This window comes from Genypterus blacodes, unplaced genomic scaffold, assembly GCF_046128005.1.
Source record: "Genypterus blacodes isolate CSIRO-AG114 ecotype Tasmania unplaced genomic scaffold, CSIRO-AGI_Gbla_v1 ptg000036l_1, whole genome shotgun sequence".
Lineage (NCBI taxonomy): Eukaryota > Metazoa > Chordata > Actinopteri > Ophidiiformes > Ophidiidae > Genypterus > Genypterus blacodes.
Genome location: NW_027466849.1, coordinates 1742557 through 1764992, shown reverse-complemented (window position 1 = coordinate 1764992; position 22436 = coordinate 1742557). Strand labels below are relative to the sequence as shown.

At 42.0% G+C, this 22436-nt stretch overlaps 1 protein-coding gene across 1 annotated transcript in view; it reads left to right on the top strand.

Moving 5' to 3' along the window:
* Positions 1 to 22436, top strand: part of LOC142996066 (protein kinase C-binding protein NELL1-like) — a 188051-nt gene that overhangs the window by 154077 nt on the left and 11538 nt on the right. Inside the window, exons 15-16 of the mRNA XM_076146953.1 lie at positions 14530 to 14625; positions 19334 to 19474. Coding sequence (XP_076003068.1) covers positions 14530 to 14625; positions 19334 to 19474 — 237 coding nt within the window. The remainder of the gene's footprint in view (positions 1 to 14529; positions 14626 to 19333; positions 19475 to 22436) is intronic.

Here is a 22436-nt window from a genome sequence, read left to right as displayed (position 1 = left end):
GTGACCGAATTCTAATCGCCTGCTCATCAGCTTGAGGAAGATTGACGTGCTTGTCTAAAACACAAATACTGCTATTTATCGCAGATGTAATAACTGTGAATTTCCCCGTTGTGGGATGAATAAAGAATTATTTTATCTATCTAAACATATGGCCTGGGTGACTCACAAGTTTCCCAACATGATTTGTGACCCATTAAGCCATATAACTACGCCGCATCTCATCACTGTGGCAACCAGTTATAATGATGTCATTAGAGGTACAGGACAGAGGGAAGAATGTCATTCACATGCACGATTAGTAAGAGGAAGTGTGCTACAGTGCTGCTACAGGTGCTCTCTCTCCCTCCCTCTCTCTCTCTCTCTCTCTCTCTCTCTTTCTCTCTCTCTCTCTCTCTCTCTCTCTCCCTCCCTCCCAACCTCTCCATCCTCATTAAAAATTTGAGCAGAAGGGAAGGAGGGAGAACAGTGAAATGACAGAGACAGGCAAAAACTAAGACCAATTAATAGATTATAAATAAATAATAATTCACATAAGAGAGGTAAGTGGCAGACAAAAGAGCTAAACCAAAGTGCTACACACACACACACACACATCTTGTTCCTGGGTATATGTGCAAACGGTTGTACGAAGCATAACAATGTTTACAATAAGATTTTGTGGGAAATAGTTTTATGCTTTGTTGTAGTACAGTTGTCTGATGTGAAGGGATCCTTTGTGAGTAAAAGGACTCCTCGCTGTTTGTATTTGTTATGTTTCTGAGGCAGCAAATGAGGAAATCCTGCACTTTTTAATAATGTCATTAAAAACTTCCCCTGTCTTATTTTGGCCAATTAGTATAATGCAGCACGGAGTGAGAGGCACCGGCCCGTATTTTCCCCTCCCCCCCCCTGAGATCTCATTACGGCGTGATGGCGACAGTGTTGGCCAATCGACCTGTGCCTCCCTTCTCATTCCCCTCATACATCACAGTGGCCCTCTCAGGAATAAGAGAATTAGTCCGAGTGCCACTGCAGCTCCTCGGCCTGCCCGCGCTAATGTTGATAAGGCAGAACTTGTGTTTAGGCGGCCACCAGCAATTCGTGCGGGGAGGATTCAGGAATTGGGAGGGAAAAGTAAGTGATTAATTCGACACGTTAAAGTTGAAACAGGTGATGAGGCCCTCGAGTGACAATCAGCTTGTTTCTGGTGAAAGGGAAACATTCTCACATCCGTCTCACTCTTGAATTGGTTTGGAAAGGAGACGACACGCTTTTTCCAAAGGCATAATTTGGCCATCCGTCATTTACAGTAAGTGACCTGGGGGACGACAACATACGACAACCTGGTTTTGCATAATCTATTGTTTTATATCTTCAACATGTTTATCCCATATTAAAGGGAAACTCAGTGCCTTGTTCTTTGTTTGAGATCACAAATCAAACCTTAATGCATTCAGGGAGTTATTTTGGCCTTTTTGAAGTTCTATCCGTCTTCAAAAGGGTTTTCCTGAATGCTGAATGCTTTTCAACAAACCCTACAGCTGTTTGATGTTGTATAACTGTCACTCAGCTGTATATCTGTGTAGGTGTCCCGCTCAGCTCTATTCTGATTTATACACTATAGTTCTGCCAGGAAACACATACAGCAATGAAGAGGATGGAAATGAGGGAGTCATAGGGAATGATATGATAGTGTTTCATCTCAGTTTCCACTCAACTCACAACTGCAAGACAGTAAAATGAAAGTCTTTGAGTTATCCTCATGAATCAAAGCCAACATTTTGTCTTACAATCGTATACTACTCCAAGAGTGTTAATGCCTGTTGCGGTTTAAATTGGTCTCCTATTGAAATTTTGTATAATGATCCCTAAAGTTTTTGGTTTTTTTATTGATTTTCCTTGTGGGAATCCATCTCCATTCCTTTCCCTGTCATCCATGTCGGTATTTTCACACCGGCATGTTTTAGTCATATTAAATCAGACTCCAGTTAGTTTTCCTCCTCAGGTTTTAGTTGAGCATGTTGGGGTTAACATGTTCAATCCTCTTGTACAGTTTTCTAAAGGCATCACATCTTTTTCACATAAAGGAGGGAATATGTGATTTTCCACATGTTGGCTCGATGTCAGATTCAGCACTCTGCTATTGTTTTGCTTCCTTTACGGCCCAAATGATGAGTATGACAAGGAGCAAGTACCAGTCCTGTAGTGGCTCCGTCTTGCATATGTAAGCAGAGTGAACCTTCTTATCACTTTATTTTTGTTGATATATTTTGGTTCATTTGATTTTTTCTTCTTCGTCAAACCAAACCCAGGATTAATTCAAAAACTGTCCAATACACTTAACATTTGGTAAGTTAACCACCACCTCAGTCAGGAGTTTCTCACCTTCAAATTGATTGTTTGTTTATTTTTCTTATACTGTTGATTGATTATACTTTTTTGCTGTCAAATGTCTTGATGATTTCCACCTATCCAGATGCAGGAAGGACAGCCAAACACAGGCAATAGAATGCAAATGCGTGTTGGTTCTTTGCTGTTCCTGAGTGTCATGTGTTTACAGCAATGCTGGAGGTCTGGCTGAGGCGTTGCTGTTGACTTGGAGCTAATATTTCATCCTGACACATCCCTGCCTTTCACTGCCTTGCTGTACATGCTCTACATTTTGATAGCCAATACTCACCTGTCAAGATTGAATTTGTCGGCCACCAGAGGACACCTGGCGGGGTGAAACTGTTAGGTTCCCCCTGATAGCATCCTGTAATGCTGTGTTACAGGAGAGTCTCAGCGGGATGATTCCTCCTCCTCCACTGTCAACCAGCTGGATCTTTGGGTTGGCGGTCTCAGGGGAGACGAGCAAGGCCAGATGTGTTGGGCACAATCAGTCAGTCTGCCTCAGCTGTCCCACTTTTGTTCTGAGTGGTGATTAAACTGCACCTCAGATTCTCGTCACAGGAGAAAAATAGGAGGCACCCAGAGAGCTCACACACTCCCTGCCAAGGCTGCACAATATAGAGGAGAAAATGAGAAGAAGCCAGCGCATAGTGATACACACACTCACACGTATGCTGGCCGTGAGTGTGGTTTTGGGAGAATTCAATCATCTTTTCTAGAAGTTTTTGTGCTTGGTAAAAAAAAAATGTGCTCTTAATTTTTGCTCTTAATTTTGCACTTAAATTTACAATTGAAGTCTTTCTCTCTTGGCTGTTAAAAGAAAATGTTGTTCTCTGCCAGGCTTTTGTGTTTTTCCATTCACACCTGGGCTGTGGAGCTCAGTTGAACAGTCTACTCAGTAATCCCCCAGTCTAACCTGTTATTTAGCTCCATATCTGCTCACTGCTCCGCTCCTAACAGGCCCCCAACCCGCCGCCTGCCTGCTATTACTGGGATGATTGCAAGGGCACATAAAGAGTGGCTTCCATCTCAAGAGCCCATTTTACTGCTATTGATTCCAGGCCGTGACTGGAAGTGAGAAGGAAGGGTGAAGCCCCCCTCACCCCCCCCCCCTCCACACCTTTACTTCCGCTTTCTTCCTTCCCCTTCTCTTCCCTTCTTCTCTCTCTCTGTCTCTGTCTCTCTGTCCTGGGCCACCATTTTGTCATCGCCCTCAGAGCCACAATAAATGGGCCACAATAGTTCAATCACACCATGGCAACAGATTATAGATCAGCATTGTTCCTGCTGCCAGCCTAATGAGCAGTGGCCTATTGCAAAGCCTTTGTCGGCTGCAAAATGAGTGAGCTAATCTTGTTAATGGTCCGTTTCATTCCCGAGGACTGGTTTGTGTAGACAAAGGGCTTTTAAATGGAGAGGATTTCAGTAGCGAGTCTAAACCGTGGCACAGAAGACAAAAGCATCGACTCGTTCTTCTATTTTTTTTGTCTCGCCACGCTATCCGAGCTAATCACACAGAAGCGTGTTCCGACCAGCTAGCAGCAGTGAGAACACACTGCAATGTATTCATTGTAAATGAATCAGCAGGAGGGAGGCAGTGCTCAGCTGCAGCCTGCACCAGTCTTCAGCATTCAATTTTCTGTTTACATAATTACGGCTCCCCTCCGTTCCCTTCTGATAGGAACAACACATTTAGCTCTCTGTGCACTCTGTCGTTTCAGTGCTAGAGGGCATCGTGTTTTATAACATTTAATTGGTTGTAAGCCACAGCATCTGAAGCAAATGATTAATTGCAAATGTGGAAGGAAAAAAACAGCAGAAAGACACGGTTCCTTGTCGCTTTTATCATTTGAGTCAATTATTTTTAGTCTGCGTCCTGCTGTTGGGTTTAGCCGCTGTGCAGCAAAGAGAGTAATCCTCCTCCTCCTCTGTGTCCAACTCCATGAGATGCTTTCATACCATTTAACGCACAGAGAGAAAATCCGGGGTGTTTTCTCATTCTATCTATAATCCAGGGCGTTTTCAATTAGTCTCATTCTGCTGTGTCACATATACTATTCACTCTGTCATACTGATAGTGTGTTTTTCTCTTCAGTGAGGCTGTGTGGTGCTGAGATAAAGGTTCAAAGAGGATAATACCTCACAAATAGTACTGAAACTTATACTTAAAACAGTTCAAAATACCCATACGCACCTACACAAATGCTAACACTATAGTTCTACTCTCACCTGTGAATTCCTTCTAAAAGCTGTGTTTCATTCTGTGTTTGTCTGGTAATGGCAAAGAAAGTCACCGAATGCCCCATTGTGTAATTGATTGTGTATGTGTATGAATTAGTCTCAGAAGATGCTGGTTTAGTGAAGTAAATGTAGTGATTTACTAGACTTACTAGTGTAGGTTGGGTGACTTTGATTTAAGAAGTCGTCGTAAAGTGCTTAAGACTCCAGATACAGATGTTTTATCAGTTCAGATTTAATCAGGTTTTTCATCCGTATACAACGCTGCACATGTAGATGATACATGATAGATTGGTTCGTCTTGATAAAGCTGTTCTCATCACCTTGTGTTAGTATAATTCCTGTGGATGCCATCTCCCCAGACTAATCAACCTCCAAACAAACAAATTGTCACACAAACCAAAACAAATCCATTCCCCATGTAGTTCTCTGAATAATCTTGAATTTAATTAGGATTTTGTGTTAATCGCATAAAGAAACTCTATCAGTACAAAGCACAGTGTGTTACAAACACATGCAGGAGTTCAAGTGCGGTTGAAAACCAGAAAGCCTACAGGCTCCAAAACACTGTAGGTCAGATCTCTGGGCCCTGATTTATGGCAAGCTGCAGGCTGCAGGCTGCACACACACACACTCATAACGGATAAACAATTATAGGAATGTGCTTCATTTTAAAAAGGAACCAAAAGAGAGAGAGGGACTCATAAATTATTTGAAACATTTTTACTCCAAGGACTTTCAGTATATGTGTTAAGTAAGTAAACTTCCTGCATTCCAGTTTTTGTTGAAGTAAGAAAGTATCCTGAGCGTTGTATAGTATAACATCAAAAGTACTCGCGGGAGGCAAGTTGTTAATAAATTATTGCTGTATTCCAGTAATGTGTAATTAATATTTTATGTTTTTTCTTGATCTCTTTAAAAAATCCTCCAATATCTAAAATAGATTATATTTGGAAATGGAACTCAACCAAATTGGAAATACTTCATCGTACTTCAGAACCTTAGCCAATGTATCCAAGGACAATGAGGACTGTAGACTCATTCACTGTAGACTGAGAAAAAACAAAACAAGCAATGAGGAAAGCAGCATACAAAACAAGTGAAAGTGGAGAGAAATTAGTGAAGCTGTTGTTGGGAAGAAAGTGTTTTCAAAGACAGTTTGCCGATGTTTGAACGACAAGAGCTACAATGAGCTCTTTGCCTCAACCACAGATGCGGCAATGCTAATAATATTACCATTATAAATACAAAGCGGTTTGTGTGACTGATCTACTCACAGCAAACTGCATGAGTTAAAACGTCCTCCCTGATGCTAATGTGGTGAAAATAGTTTTTATCACTGGAGGGGAAATCACAGCCTGTCACAGATCAGAACTCATCCATCAGCCGTGAACACGCTTGCGTTCCAGACAAAAATAAATCTAAATTTGTGATTGTCTCTGCCTGGTGGATGGCACAGGCTGTCTCTAGCGACTTAAGAGAGAGTGTGTGTGTGTGTGTGTGTGTGTGTGTGTGTGTGTGTGTGTGTGTGTGTGTGTGTGTGTGGAGGGGGGGCAGGCGTTGGGGGGGGGTTTGCTCAGATCCCAACTGCGATGCTGTTCACGTTTTAACTCTGATTTCTCTGAATGAATATCTACTGAATAATTATCCCGAAATATTGGGATATTATTTATGGCTGTATCGGCCACCCCCTGCAGGTGAGTCAACTCCAATGTAGTGAAGTTCTAATCAACTGCGACGTATGCAAATGTGATGCTTGTCCATCCTGCAGATTGCAGCAGATGAGCTTTGTGAGTAATTATCAGTGAAATGGCTAAGGGTGGGGGAACCACAAAGGTGTCAGCTGCCCGTGTGTGTGTGTGTGTGTGTGTGTGTGTGTGTGTGTGTGTGTGTGTGTGTGTGTGTGTGTGTGTGTGTGTGTGTGTGTGTGTGTGTTTCAAATATTGGGATTCTCAGTTATGAAAGCTCCTCACATCCAGCAGCCAAGGGCGTCACCCCCCCGGGCTGATAGGTTCATGCCCCCCCGTGATGTCTCAGCAGATGAATATAGATCAAATCAATGACACACGGCGTGAATGGGGAGCTAATGTCTGCCACACAGGGAGGCAGCAAGGTGTTTGTTTATTCTTAATACTTTTTATTCAGCGATTGATTTTTGCCCAAACTAAAAAGTGATACTGTATGAGAAAAAAGAAATTTCTATTGCATTAAATCACCCAACTCCCGACTAATCACAATGTTTGGGCTCTGAGTTGTTTTTCAGGATTGTTTGTTCAGAATACCTCCACCGATCTGCTCTTTAAAAAAGCTGCATTTTGAGTTTTTCCAAATAACTTCACAGTTCAACAGTCACTTCCTCACTCTCTCTCACACACACAGACACACAAATCAGATCACAATGACGTGAAATCAATAATTGAAATATAAATTCAATATTAAACAAACCCACGTGCTGTATTACACAGGTTTGAGATACTTGGTTTGAGTATTTGGACATTTCCCTTTTTGCACGACGTAAAAGTGCGTGTGACCTCACATTCACCTGGGAGCCTGGTTGAGACAGTCCCAAAGTATGAGGGCATATGGAGAAGGCTGCATCCCCAATGTTCTTATTCCCTTGCGGTTCTTTGTAGAGAGCAGGTGCTGTGAAGGACCCGAGTGCTCATGAAGGAACATATGGTTGTAAAAGATCAGCAGTATAGGCTCGGCTTTGGCCCCTAACTTTGTGAACTAATAAAATAACTTTTAAAGACCCAATACGAAAGGCATACACAGGTGAGCACACAGTGTGCACAACGGTGCTGCAGCAAGGGAGAGTGGATCAGTGTTTTTTTATACTTAAACCCTTTATATCCCGTTTGGCACATGGTCCAATGACTCTTCTATCACTCAGCTTTGTTTTTGAAAAAGTGGATGAGTGTAAGGAGCTAAGAGGCATCAAGCACGGCAGGGTTGTAAACAGATTGCTTTTTACAAACTATGGCTTTTAGTAAACAAACTGAGGATGACTTACTGTAACCTGTGCGATTTGTTGGTCCAGAGTAAGAAAGTCAGCGTTTTCTAGGTTCATCTATACAAGTCAATGTCTCGTTTGCTTCCGTCTGCTTGTGAGGAAATGTTTCATGCTGTCACAAGTGCCTCATAGCTGCAGTTGTGGCCTTTGTAGTTCAGCGGCACAGAGCAGCACAAAATCTGGACACTTTGAAGTTTACGCCATCGTTCCATGTGTCACAGTTGCCCATCAGAACAGCAATTGCACATAAATAGCACATTTAGTTCACAGGATTCAGTCCCCACACACTGCGTCCGAAACACGACTTTTTCTGATCTATCCTGGTACCTTTACCTCATGTATTTCATATAATGAAAGTAACTCAAGGTAAACAGAAAACATAGACAGAGCAATTTACTCAATACACTAAATCCCATAATGCTACTTTACTTTGAATATTTAGATTTTTACAGATTTTCTGCTTCTTCTGCCTACATTACCCACTTTTACCCCATTTTTTTGTGTAATACCTTCTTCCTTCCTCATCCGATCATTTCATTAATATATCTTTCATTACAATTCATACATTTGATAAGTCAATTTCCTACAAATGCTATTTTGCATGAGTAAAAATATCTTTAATTGTGTCTTTCACCAAGTAAGTTGTAAAAACTCAACTGTAGAGGATGATGAATAGGTAACAACTTTTTTCCCTGGAATACTAAGTTATTCTCCTTATAGAATCAAATGTATCTCAGCCCTGCAGGCCTCTCGCTCGCTCCTTGCTTGCCTCTTTGAGCAGTTACAAACACACACGTTTCTTCCTTTCTAAAGCCAGAAATCTCAGGGCACACCTGGTGAATTAATGGCTGTGTCACTTTTATTGATCAACCACCGTTTCCACCCTCCACAGACGTATTATGGCCATAAAAATCAGCCTTAATGCGTCTTTAATCAATGCCGGCAGCCCGCTCTGATGGCTTATTGTGTTATAAGTGTGGTCGTTATGTGTGATGTTCGGTAAATGCTCAGCAGAGCTCAGCAGAGTGTGAACCGACAGAACAAAGTCAGACGTTTGGTTTACCGTTCATTCTTTATTTCTGCTGAGAAATACGTAGACTCTTAACGATTTTAGGAGCCGTCTGCTTTCCTCCACTACACCTCTGAGGGGAGGATTGTACCCAATATCCCACAACATTTATCTGGTGTTTGACTTGTTTCTCTTTTCCCTCATTCTTCCCTTTGTTTCCCTCTTCTTTTTTCCATTTGTTTCTGTCTTATACACTTTCTTTTTTTTTTCTCTTTAACTGATTTAAAGCAAAGAGCGTCGACTATTACTGCTGCCAGGTTGTTGTTGTCTTATTTTCACCCTGGATGCCTAAATGTGTAAGCATTTTTCTGTTAACACCTCTGCTGTGCTTCTCCAGTTTGGTCGACTTTGTTGCTGTCAGATCTGTAAGAAAAGAAGGAAATCAAACAAAAAGGATGAGCTAGAAATACATTTCCGGAGTAAAATGTGTTGTGATTGCAATTGCCAATTGTCATTTTTTCCAAATGCTGAAAACGTGACTTGTAGTGCCCTTGCAGCAGGTGCTCTCTTTGCGGGAGCTACACAGCCAGCTAACAAACCAAAGGTTCTCTTCAATAATCAAAACAAGTCTTGACTTTTCTTGAATCTTTTACTGTGTAGATAGTTTGGTATTGCAAAACTGTAAGGTTACAAAGAAAAAACACTTTAGTACATAAAACATATACTGTAACATATTACACTTACCAGTTTACTCACAGACAAATAGTCCCCAAGGCAGAAGCGTATCAAAATAGCGTTCAGCTGGTAACATGCACGACTCTTCTTGGTATCAGTCTGAGCTCCACACAGGTGCTTTTGATTGTTCTGGCTGATTAGACCTCTGCTCAGGTGACGTTGATTGACTGTGAGAAACCAAGAATGTTACCCCTCCTCGTCCGCAGAGGGCGCCATTAGTATAAACCAATGTGCACTAATTAAACGTCTTTAATGTTATAACTTTGACTTATATTAAAGGCAGCACATGACTGATGTTCCAAAAAACCTTTTGAATGGTTTCCATACCTGAAAGAATGAAGTCCTTACAAGGGCCTGAAGGAAAGTTGAAAGCATTCGGAATGGGCTTTAGTAGTTCAGTAGTTACGAATCAAAAAATAGCTGGAACAAATAAAATAATAGATAATAATAATGATAATAATAACCACGATCAAATAATAACATAAGGAAGTAACATATGAAGGCCAGAAAGATGGGATAGTCTGATATTTAACAGTGATACGATTTTATGTTGAATATAAAATGTAAATCACTGATATTGGCCATAATACTCCATTCATTCCATTCATCTCTCTTCCAACAATTATCTGGTTGGTTAACAGGCTTGACAAAGCACAGATGTTCCTCTACCGAGCTCCGTCTTTCAGCTCCTCTTTGGGGATCCTAAAGATTTCTCTCACCAGGTGGGATGTATAATCCCTCTATCATGATCTGGCTCCCTCAGGGAGGCACGAATCAGAAGCCTGAACCACCTCAGTGGGCTCCAACACAACAACAACTCTAAAGCTGATATTCAAGCTCCTCGCCCTCAGCCTATAGGAGTCAGCCTCAATTCTGCAGAGGAAACTGATTTCGCCTTTGTCTAGCTGCAGTCTCACTTCTCTGACCACAGAAGACATTTTGAACTTTTGGACTTTTTTATGTTATTGTCCGTAGAAATAAAGGATTGAGCACTGCCGCAATCCAATCTGCTGCTGTGGATTCATCAACTAGGAAAGATGCAGACATTACATGGACACACCCCAGAGGAAGAGGAGACATAAACCCTCCTCCCCCTCTGACATCAAGTCTGTGGTTGAGAGGCGGGGAGAGGATGCAGGATTTTAAGGCCCATTATGTGGGAACCCCTCTGTTCTTCTGTCATTACTACTGATGGTGCATTCAGGAGCTCTCTGTAATGTGCTTTATGATCCACCCTCTGCCCTCCTCCTGACTTCAGCATCTGTGTGTAAACGCAAAGAAACAAACCATCAGTCACACTTGGAAATCTCTACAACTCCTAATGAGATGTGAAGAGGAGATCATCATCATCGGGAGGCTAACAATGTTTTACTGCCGAACTGAGCCGTTAGTTATCACAGTTGCTCCTTCGGCCAACGATGTTCTTCACTGCAGTTTTTAAAAGGCGAAACAGACACTGTCGTGCACACTGAGGGAAAACAGGTAGCTTGTGTGTAACCATTGCCTCTCTTCAGGCCCCCTGGGTATAATAATATATGAAGGGATGGAAACTGGATTAAAAACATTTCCCCTTCCTCCTCACAAGCAAAAGTAAAAGGTTTGGGGTTTCAATATCAGTTTTCTGTAAAAAGGAAAGAAATGACAACTGAGACAGGTGAAAATAAGGTTGTAAAGAAGGAGGGAAAGCAGGATGTGAAAAATTAGAATCCGCAGTATCTCAGTAACTAACAACCACAACCATCGGATATGAGAGGGGAAATGGATGTGAAGAAGGAAAGGAACGACCGACATTCCTACTTTAACGCCTAATTTCTGGTTCACTGCAAAAATACACGCTTCGCCTTTTTGTCTCCTCTCCTTGAATGTGTGGCACTTCTTTCTCATCATCTTACTCGGCGATATTCCTCCCCCCCCCCCCCACTTTAATTTAGGCACCCTGGACGCCCGGAGAGTGTGGAATTCTGCCGTTAGAGTGGAATGATTCCATTCTCGCCACCCCACCGGAAAGCAATCTGCAGCCGTAATGGAAACTCAAATAGCAAATCTGTGCGAATAAGCATGTCAGCAGAAGTCGCAAGTCAGCAACAGGCTCGTTTCAGTTGTGACATGCTTTAAAGCCGGAGGTCACAGGGACGCTCCCGCTCCTCAGCTCCAGCAACGGGAGTCCTGCTCCTGTGATGGAGGGGGGTGGGAGAGAGTGACGTCCAGAGGTGAAGTTTGGAGCTCATATTAAGGTTTAGGTTTGTGGTGAAGACTCCTTGATATGCTGTCAGGCCAGTTTGCACTTTTTGCCTAAATGAGTTAGGTGGAATTCTCTAGAAGATCCATTTCTTACTCTCATCTCTTGCACTGATGTACTGAGATACAGAGTCTTGGTCCTGTTGGTGTGGTATTGTTGAGTTTGTGGGTGCTTTTGGTTCCATTTCCAGTCGCAGTGATTGAAGCAACAAACAGAAGTAATCCCTCAGAATCACAGAGCTTTTTCTGTACATTTACCTCCACTGTAAAACTTAGATTATACTGTGATTAAGGCAATAAATCATGCTGTCATATCATGTGACAATTCTGTTCATCATCCAAACAGGGTTGTAGTGACAGCGATGGTCTCCAATGATCCTGTGTGTCAGGTTTCTCCCAACACTGACTCAAATATTCACGCGAAACGTAATGTTGGGAAATGTTGAGAATCTAAGAGTTGATCCGAAAATGCTTTGATCCATGCAGATGGCACACACACTCAGTGAATCATTGGCTGGACAGGCGGGCAGCAGTATGCTCATGGTGGTGAAATCATAATTAGAGCTGAAGATAGATTGAGTCAATATAAGTGTGATTAATTTTTAAGTGTGAGGTTTATTAGTACAGAAGCAATCACGCTCCTAATGATGGCCTGATAGAATCCTTAAATAGTAGAACCGGTCACATTAATAGCTGTAATAGCTGCTGGCACGAGACTCTGACGTTATTTATTGCACTGGTGCCTCAGTTTGTGTGTGTGTGACGTGGTGATCGTTTGAACCAACAAGTGACGGCCCTTAGCCGCTAAATGTGCAACACACACAGATGTCACACTCTAATACAATATGTGTATGACTATAAATAGATTTTTCAGCCCATTAAGGCTCATCTTTCAAATCGTGTCATTAATTAAGCTTAGAAATGCTCAAAGTAATTTCTCTTTAATGAACTCAATTAAGTCTGTCCTCATTTTGGTTTAATCCCCCTCGCCTCTCTCTCTCTCTCTCTCTCTCTCTCTCTCTCTCTCTCTCTCTCTCTCTCTCTCTCTCTCTCTCTCTCTCTCTCTCTCTCTCTCTCTCTCTCTCTCTCTCTCTCTCTCTCTGTCTTTTCTGTCTTCTCTGTCTCCTCTCTCTCTCTTCCTTTTGTATGGTAGTACATTACTCTCTCCTTGGATTCATCTCAGCTACATGATACAATACAAATAGACATTCTCTCTCTCTCTCTCTCCTCTCTCCCTCTCTCCCTCCTTCTGCATTTTGTTGCTTGTACTTGTGACAGGCAATGACAATAAAGTTGAATCTAAACTGATCTAATCTCTCGTGGATGGATCACAGCCCACGTGGTGACATGTGTACACAAACGCACATGTCCTTTGGTCCCGGTCTCAGTTCTGTCCTTCTGTCTGACCAACACAAAGCCAAATTTGGATAAAAAGGCTTCCCTGAAACGATGCTGTCTATGCACTGTAGGGAAGAGTTGATTAGATTTTAAGCCCTGATCCAGATGCTGGATCTAGTGGATAAAAGATATTTGAAATACGTCACGCAAACTCTTGTCCTGGTAGCACACTGGTTTTAACTGTCTAAGTCAAGGTAATAGTATATATAGAGTAAAGAGTCAAACAGAGCTTCTCTGAATTGACAAAGCTCAATAACACAAAGCGGCTCCACTGCAGCAATATTTTCTCAGTTAAGGGAACTTCCTGTGAAGAGAAGAGACCCAGCAAAATAGAAGAGGAGTGGTTGAGTCTGAGTAGGCGGCATGATTGTATATGAATAATTTAACAAACCAGAGGCAGTGTTACTATGAATAAAGTGATGCCATAGCAACAAAAGAATACATGCATAGATAAGCCAACGGTGGTCATAGTGTCGTGTGACATCAACACGCAGGTGTCAATGGATCTGTAGAAAAAGCCTGGTTCAGTAAATTCATATCACAGCGGCTGGATGTTTCCCTGTGTGAAGCTTTTACTCTGCTACATTTTTATTCCTGTCATTTAACTGCACTAAATTCACTACATGGACTATCTGTCCTCTGGATGAGAGCACTTGGAAGACAAATTTCAGCATCATACACTTACAATAAAGCAAAATGAATTTCTGGAGGACAGTTTACAGGTTTTGGCTGCGTGCGAAGTTACGTCTGCAATAAAACTACAATAATTTTCACCAAAGTGGTACTTTGAGATGCACGACATTGTCATCCTGCCGCTTCTGATAATATTTTATGCCCTCTACATCCTGAGTGCACACACACACCTGCACACACACACACACACACACACATTTACACACCATTCATCCAGGTCTATGAAAAGGCTGATGGCGGGAATGACTAAATGGTGTCCGTGTGTCCGTGTTTCCTCCCTGCGTCATGTTAAATTGGTTTTAAAGTAGCCGGGGGATTCACTTCACATCTTGTGGTGCTTCACAAAACCTTTTACTGAACAAATTTAAAGCTTTTGTTGTGCTGCCAGTTTGACATCCAGACGTGGAGACACAGTGGAGGAAGAACCGGAACTGAAGTAAAACTGCAGCAGGGGCATGTAATGAGCAGTGTTATTAAGTATCAAAAACTGTCAAAAGTAAGAATAAAGAAAGGTTATTGGGTATCAATGTTGAATCTCCAGGTCCTGGAGTCAGTTGAATGAAATAACATAAAACTGAAAATAGGGGAATACAAGAAAGAAGCCAAAAACAAGGAAGAAGGTGAAAAGATGGAAGGAAAGTTAGAAGGATGCTAAATGTGAATCTGCCTGTCCAGTATCAGTACCAGTATCATGACAAACTGTGTTGAAGTTCTCCAGTAAATGTACTCATCTTCCACTTTGGAATACAGACAATCTGCAAACATAAATCTGCCCCATTGTAATGCTCTCTCTCTCTCTCTCTCTCGCTCTCTCGCTCTCTCTTTCTCCCTCCAGCATTCTGTGAGGAGGGATGTCGAAGTGGAGGGACCTGCGTCTCGCCCAACACATGTGTGTGTCCTTCGGGATTTACAGGACGCCGATGTGAGACAGGTGAGGCCTCAGTTGACCCCACGAACCCCATTACAATTCAGCTTCAATCTTGCTCCGCTTGATCGGGAGTCACAGTAGCGGTTACCTATTAGTTAGGTAAGGGGCCTAACCAGTCTCAGCCTTAGTCTCTCTCTAGCATACTCTACACACACACACACAGCCCCCCCCCCCCCCTCCCACACACACATTTACTCACACTTACTTTCATAGCTTATTGTGCAGACTGAGGACCCAGTAAACCAGTAAACAAGGACAGCTAATGTGTCTCTCCCGTTCTCTTTTCCTTTGTTTCCTTCAACATCCAGCTATTCACGACATGTTGCCATGGTTCTCCGGTTCTCCTTTAGAAACCTGCACACACACACACACACACACACACACACACACATACACACACACACAAGATCGGTGACAAATTATTCCACATGTCAGCCATGAGCACCTAGCAGGCGTCATTCCCTGTGGACTGTAACAGGTTATGTTAATGTATAAAGCAGAGGAAGGCTACAGGACCCCATTCTCTGTATTCCCTTTGGAGAGAAAACAAGTGCTATCTACACGACATCACGAGTCCCTGCTGTCTGCAGATAACACTCCAGTGACTGCTCGAGTCGCTGGGGACCAAGATAACGTAAGTAACAACAAATTATGTAAATCACATTTCTAATATCAAGAGAGTACGACAGCCAGGAAGCCCAAATTTTGGAGGAGGAAATGACAGACAAGGAGGACGGAGAGAAGGAAATGAATTAGGTCTAAAGGAAAGATGTAAGTAGGCAACTAAGTTTGAACTAAGTGAAGAGGATGGGAAGGAAGGAATAAGACAGAACGAAATTTGGAAAGCAGCGAGTAACCAGGTGGATGAATGAGGGAAGAAGGAACTCATCTTACCTGACAAACAAACGCGTTGAGTGCGAATTTGTGAATCTGTAATGTAGTACAAAACTAAAGCCGAGTTTGATCCAAATCCAATAAAAAAACTATTTGCATTATCGCCGTGACAGACAGACAAACACACAGGTAAACAGTGATTAGATTTCACACACCTGTTGCCAAGTACCTCTGATTCCCAGACCAAACAAAGAGACAGCAAACAGGCCTCCAGGTCTCCAGCACAGCACAAACCCATACTCACGTCTGTTCCTCGTCTTCTCCTTGGGTCATGATAGCATGAACGCTGTTGCTGCTTTTACCTGCCGCGTACTAAAACACTGCTGCTCCGCTGACTCCCCGCCGCTGTGGTGTGTGTGTGTGTGTGTGTGTGTGCCAGCCAAAAAACTGAGCAGCTGACCTGTAGGTGAACTCATCGCTCACACGCTGAAGCATGAACTGTACTGTTGGAGGTTCAGCTTTGATAAATACTTCCAGGAGTTTCTTTGTAAATGTCACAATATTAAATTTTGCCTAACCTGTGCGATGCTGCTCAGTTGGAAATGCCACTCAATGAAATGAGCTTTAGCGGCACTGAATTCCATGCAGGGAAAGGCCTGTGGAGAAGAAACCGAAGCAAAACAACGCAGAGCATGACACACTTTCGATGTTGTTGTTTTATGTCGTACAAGGTGAAAGAGAGTCTGAACCGTTGGAGACAGGAAAATGATCGTTTCTCTCTGAAGATGAAAGACAAATTGCAGCTGTTCGTATTCCTTACAATTAAAAGTGGCAACATTTTGACAGAAGATGTAGCAACTGGGAGACCTTCAAATCGAGTCCCTTTGTATGAGTTAAGGACAGATGGAGAGAGAGATTATAGCTATTAGAGGCCTGACAGCTCGGCTGCCTTGAGCATTTAGACTTATTATTGGGATTAACGTTCTTTTCCTGTATTTACAACACAGAGACACAGAGAGAAACAGAAAATAGAACATGTGACCCGATCAGACACGCAACCAACCTCAACCCTCTGAAGTGGTTTCCATCATTTGGATTTTTTCCCAAATGTATTAATCTTAATTTGTAGACATTTATACAGACAACTTACTCTTTAAAATGATTATCAAACTCTATATATAATAATATTATGATTTGTTTCAAAGGTCAACGTCTTTTAATGGTATAACAATGAATCAAAAACCATTTTTATAATAGAATTTCAGCCTTCAGCTCTGATCCTGATACGTGTTTGGATTGAAAGGTATGTTGCTGTTACTTGGCAACACATAATTGGCTGTCAATCACTTCTGTGCCGACAAGCTACACATGATAACAATCAACGGAATTTCTATTCAGGCAATCAGCAAATGAGTAACACCCTCTTCCTGCAATTTAGGAGACCTCATACTTCGATTTGTGCTGATTTCAATCACATTAATGTGAAAACATGACGTGAAAAAATTATTTATTGGCCTAATCACAGTATAATCAAGGATTTAAAGTTCATGTAAAATAACATTATTACTGTTATTAGAAGAAGTAGTAGTATTATTATGACCAAACAGCAAAAAGTACTTGTGGTTTGCAATCTTTGTGTTACATAAAGATATAGTTATTGAATTAGAAATTGTATTGTATATTACTCTCCACATTTTTATGGTGCAGTATCAGTAACACACACACTGACATACACACAGAGACACACAGGTAGTGTTGCTCTTATTTTGAAGGGTCGAGACCTCTCAGCGTGCAGTCGGCTCTAATCTATGTGTGTTTCAGTGTGATGTCAGTGTGGCGAATCTTGTGCTGCAACTCTGACCAGATCTCTGACCTCAGAGGCAGAGCCGCCTGCAGCTGTCACGTCTTATTACCCACACTGCACCTGGCCCACGGCACAAACAAAACACTCATGGCTAAACGGCTCAAACTGAGACCCTGTGTCTCGCTCTGTACGCAGACATATAATGATATATGTTTAATAATATGTTTGTGAGTCTGTGTGGTCGACATGGGTGATGCCTTCAACAATTGTGACTACAATAGTGACTGTAAGCATGCGATCAAAGTGATCATCAACATATACTGTATTATTAGTATAATGTACTTGTGTATCCACATTAAAGAATACAGGCAGCTTCAGCAGACACAGAGCAATATGAACATCCCATTGGAGTCAGCTCTATCCACATGATGATGCAAGTACCTCTTCATTACATGTGTTTCTGTATGTGAAACAAATGAGTGTTGAATCTCTGTGTGTGTGCAACTACAAACCACTTTCTCTTTTTCAAGTTACGCAATTGTATAAATCAATGTTTTATTTTCATGTGGTTGTGTCTGTGAAGTGATGAAACTCCACCAGCCACTGCTATAAAACCTCTTTTCAGGCCTGGTGGTCAAACTGAAACCCACTGCTGTGTGTCTTGTTGATGTGTGTTAGATATGGGCTTTTCCCCTACAGGGACAATTTCAGATCTATACAGGCATCACAGTAAATGAGCAATCCTTTGCTTTTTTGCCCTGCTTGCTCCTGTGGTGAAAACCGGGCTTCATGTTTTAGTTTGGCCGATTGAAAGTGCGTTTGAAGGTCACGCTGTGTGCGTGTGTGTGCGTGTGTGCAGGTCAGGTCTTAGCACCAGAAGCTAGAGCGCAGCAGATGAGGTGCAGGGCTCGCAGCAAACAGTACATAACAGACGACAGCGATTTACTCTTGTAAGAAAGATTGCGCAGCAAACACCTCCAGGATGCTGTGTATATATGTGTGTGTGTGCGTGCACGTGTGTGTGTATGTATGTGTGTGCGTGCGTGCGCGTGTGTGTGTGTGTGTGTGTGTGTGTACAGTGTAGAGAGAAAATGTGTTGGGAGATAAACAGCAGAATTAGCAAATAGGAAAAAAATAACTGTGCATGGAGGAAGCATCTCTGCTGCCAAACACTGTGATAACCAAAAAAGAGATTAGCAGATGTGCCCGTCAGGTGGTTGGTCTGACCTGGGTGAAATATATCAGCAGCTATTGAGGAGGACTGTAGGTGTAATTTGGTACACAGGCATTCACGGCCTCTCAGAGAATGAAGCCTAATCACCTTTTCATGCACTGACTTTTCACATCCTGCACCGCTTTTTAGAGGTAAATGGTGCAAAGGCAGTGTAAAGGCAGGGGATGCTGAACTAATTCCTCTGTTTTTTGTATTCATTTATGTCTGTTTTGAATGCTTTGAATTGAAAAACTTAAGAACGTATCCTCGTCTGCTCTTCTCTTCAAGCAATTTTACGTACTGTCTCTTTCATGCCCCAGCCACGTGGCTAGGCCTGCCCTGAGCCGACAGACACTCAAAGGCCTGCATTCAGTCATTTGTAGGGAAATTAATACGGTCAGGGTTCATTTACAAATGGATAAAAGCATCAGCATCAAACAAATGCATGTAAATCTTATCATTGTTTTTCTTTAAACCTTAAAGAGTGTCAGCAAGGATTTTGGAAGCGTGTTCCAGGGTCCCACTGCAGCTCAGGAAAACACTGTAGATTTAAGAATCTGCATAAGGATCAAATTATCCTGAAGATGCTTTAGGGAGACGGTGCTCTGGTGTGTTTTCTGTGTGAGAATTACATCTCACAGGAGCAACGGGTTTGGCTGTGGGTGTTGTAAGTGTTGCTGTGGCAGACAGGCTGCTCTTCTCATATGCTTCCAGTCTGCTCAGATTATATCAAACCCCTCTCTTGAAATGAGCACAGGTCAAAGACGGAGAAGACAGCACAAAGAACTGAGCTGAAATATGAGCCTCCTGTTTGTAACGGTGGAAGATCATTTACGTGTTGTTCCTGTGTGTGTCCTCAGATATCGATGAGTGTGCAGAGGGCCTAATCGAGTGCCACAACCACTCCCGCTGTGTCAACCTGCCCGGCTGGTACCACTGTGAATGCAGGAGTGGTTTCCATGACAATGGCTCCTACCTGCTGGATGGCAGCTCCTGCATGGGTGAGCAAATACTGAACTGTAAACATCTTCATCAGCCGCACTGCAAAGAATATGTTCTGTAATTGAAGGAAATTGTTTGGTAGTTTTAAAACAGACATTTCTACTAAACAAACAAGTTAGCACGCTCAACAAGTGTGTGTGACTATTGAATCACAGGACAATCAGTGATAGATGAAGATATCAAGCATCATGTTGTGGTTTATGCACTGATTTGTTTTCTGTCTTCTCACTTAAATGGTTGAAGAAATGTCACTACACTGGTAGATTTGTTCACTTGCTTGAAGAATGTAAGACTTAGGACTTAAATAAGACATAGGACTCAATAATAGGCAGAAAATAGCCTGGTATTAGGATTTTCTTCTTTATTTATGTTACTGAGACACATTTGAACATATTTCAGTCAACAATCATTGTGTGGTTACATTGGAGAGACAGTTTGCCGCCTTGAGGCTAGATATAATGACATAAATGCTCAGGGAAGTAAACTACATTTGTGCTGTTTATTCTATTTATAAGTTTGGTTGTATAACAGTTGTAGCACAAAACAAAAAATTACAATTTTGCTCAGTTCGACAAATTCTTGGAAGACAATGAAGCGAAGAGAGAGAAACTCTGTCGGGGTTTGATCAGACAGACCATACTAAGGGTTTTATTGATTTTGGGTTATGGTCAGCGTTTTTCTGTTTCAACAGGAGACTTGCCATCATGCCTGAATTTGCATAGTGAGCTGTGAGCTTCAACACGATGGACAGATTTTATTATTGCCTGTTTGGTTCACAAATGTAGGAGGATCCAGTGTCTGAATCAGTAATATAAACACATAGTGTCAAAGGTATGGTGTGGTATGTGTGTGTGTAACTCATAGATGTTACTGCATGAAAAAATCTGAGATAAGTAGAGTCACCAGTGTCCATACCTCAGCCAAGACCCAATAGTTCTCCGTGATGAAATGTAGACTAAATCACAAGCTGACAAACACACTTTTGATTGTACCAGATCCAAAGCTCCAAAGGTCTTGACAACATTCAACTATTCTTATAGTGCCACTGTCAGTTCAATGAATGTGTGTTTTAAATACAGTTAATCAGTTAAGTGCATGTGTACAGTAGACTCATTCATTAATGAGCCACGCCCCCTCTTGACTTTGGCAGCCAATTATAGCTAAATGGAAAGGAATCTGAAAAATCACTTATAAAACCTCTGTGCGGTTTGGTCCAGACATTCAACATGGCCCAAAATGGTAAGAGGACATACAAGGAAATGTTTCCAAAAAATCCAAAGTAATAGAAAGTCTAGTTGGTGCAAATGTCCTTAGCCTGTGAGACCAAAGGAATGTATCAAAAGAGGAAAAGCAGGAAGGATATTATTCATTTTAGTTTGTTCGTGTTGAATCAGCAAAGCACATCGGCCATCAGATAAATGTAATCGTGTAAGAAGTACAGCTCGTCCCTCTGAAAAGTGCTAAAGTACCTCAAAATCTCTTACAAAAGTATTTGAGGAGAGTTGAGTCCTCTGGTGTTTGGTGGGACGTGTTAACGCTCGTGTTGTTATTTCATAGAACAGAAAACACAGTAAGAGACCTAATTGTTTGATCAATTATTAAGCAGCAAACCTCCGGTGTGTTTGTGTAGAAGGCTGCACATTCACACTGCAAGCTGTCTGCTTAACGATGTGCAGTATTTTCACCCACTGTGGGCATTTTAAAACACCAGGATCACATTTATTGCTGCTCTCAGTGCTGCAGCAGTAAAGTTTTAGATGGCATCTTTTTGATTTATTATTTGCATTTATGATCATCTTATTTATCAGTCTCGAGCAAGATGCCCTAGATATGGAATAAGCTCAAATGGAACGACTCAAACCTATAAAATATCAACACTTTCCCATCCATATTACAAGTCCCCATTTAGTTCCAAGATATTTATTTGAGTAATACTTCAACTAAAAGCTCGAGACTGTGCAAAGCTGAAACAAGCTTGAAGTACTTCTGGCAGGTTTCTGGTGGTTCCTCAACCATCTGGTGGCTCACTGAGGAGGAAAGTTCCCAAAAACATCTTGTCAGACGTATTGTACTCCACACAAACCACACTTCAGAGGGAAGTTTATTGGGATTTCTTGTTTATCTGTCAGCAATAGTGGGTACAACTTCTGCGATGTGGTATCAAATTAGATCTTTCTCTGCCTCGCCATTTTCTTGAACATCACAGCTTTCCTGGAGCATTTCATCATATTACTGATGCCATTCTGCTGTCTAAATGTAAAAACCCTCGGTGAAATACTTCTGAACAGACCACCTTTATGTCTTCCTGTATACCAGCCTAAAGTTGTAATGAATGCAGCCTGCGTGCCTGCATGGCCGAGTGGAAGGCTCCTGCTTTCACTTAACCTTTAAAATCCAAATGCAGCATCAGCAGTCAGTCTTGATTCATTTGCAGGGGAGCCGGGTGGTTTCAGTGCATTTCCACAGAAAGTGGTTTCACTCAATCTGTGTGATGGATGGAGATGCATGTCAGACTTTTACTCCTCGCGTTTTCACTCAGAGTGAGTGACGCCCCAGCACTGCCGGTGATGCGGTGGCCATTTCAGGGCAGCTCATGTCTCAGCACGATGGTTTCTCCTTGTTTTCCTATCCCCTCTTAGAGAAGGACGGTCTTCATCCAATTAGTGATTTAAATGTAATCCTGAGTCATTAAAGGGCAACAACAAGACCAAACAAATGAGATTTCTATTAAAAAATCCCACCCAGGCATGACTTAATAAGGATGAACTTATTTATCATTAGCTGGGGTTCTGTCCAGGTTTCAAATTAAATTCATGTGAAATGATTTTAGAAGAAACTGCAGGTTAGACTTTGTTTCTATCCACCGCATACAAGCGCATAGAATTCTGTTAATCTTTTGTGTCCCTTTGGCTTGAGGCCATCTCCAGGTACACAAGGATACTCAATGAGCTGTAGCCTTTA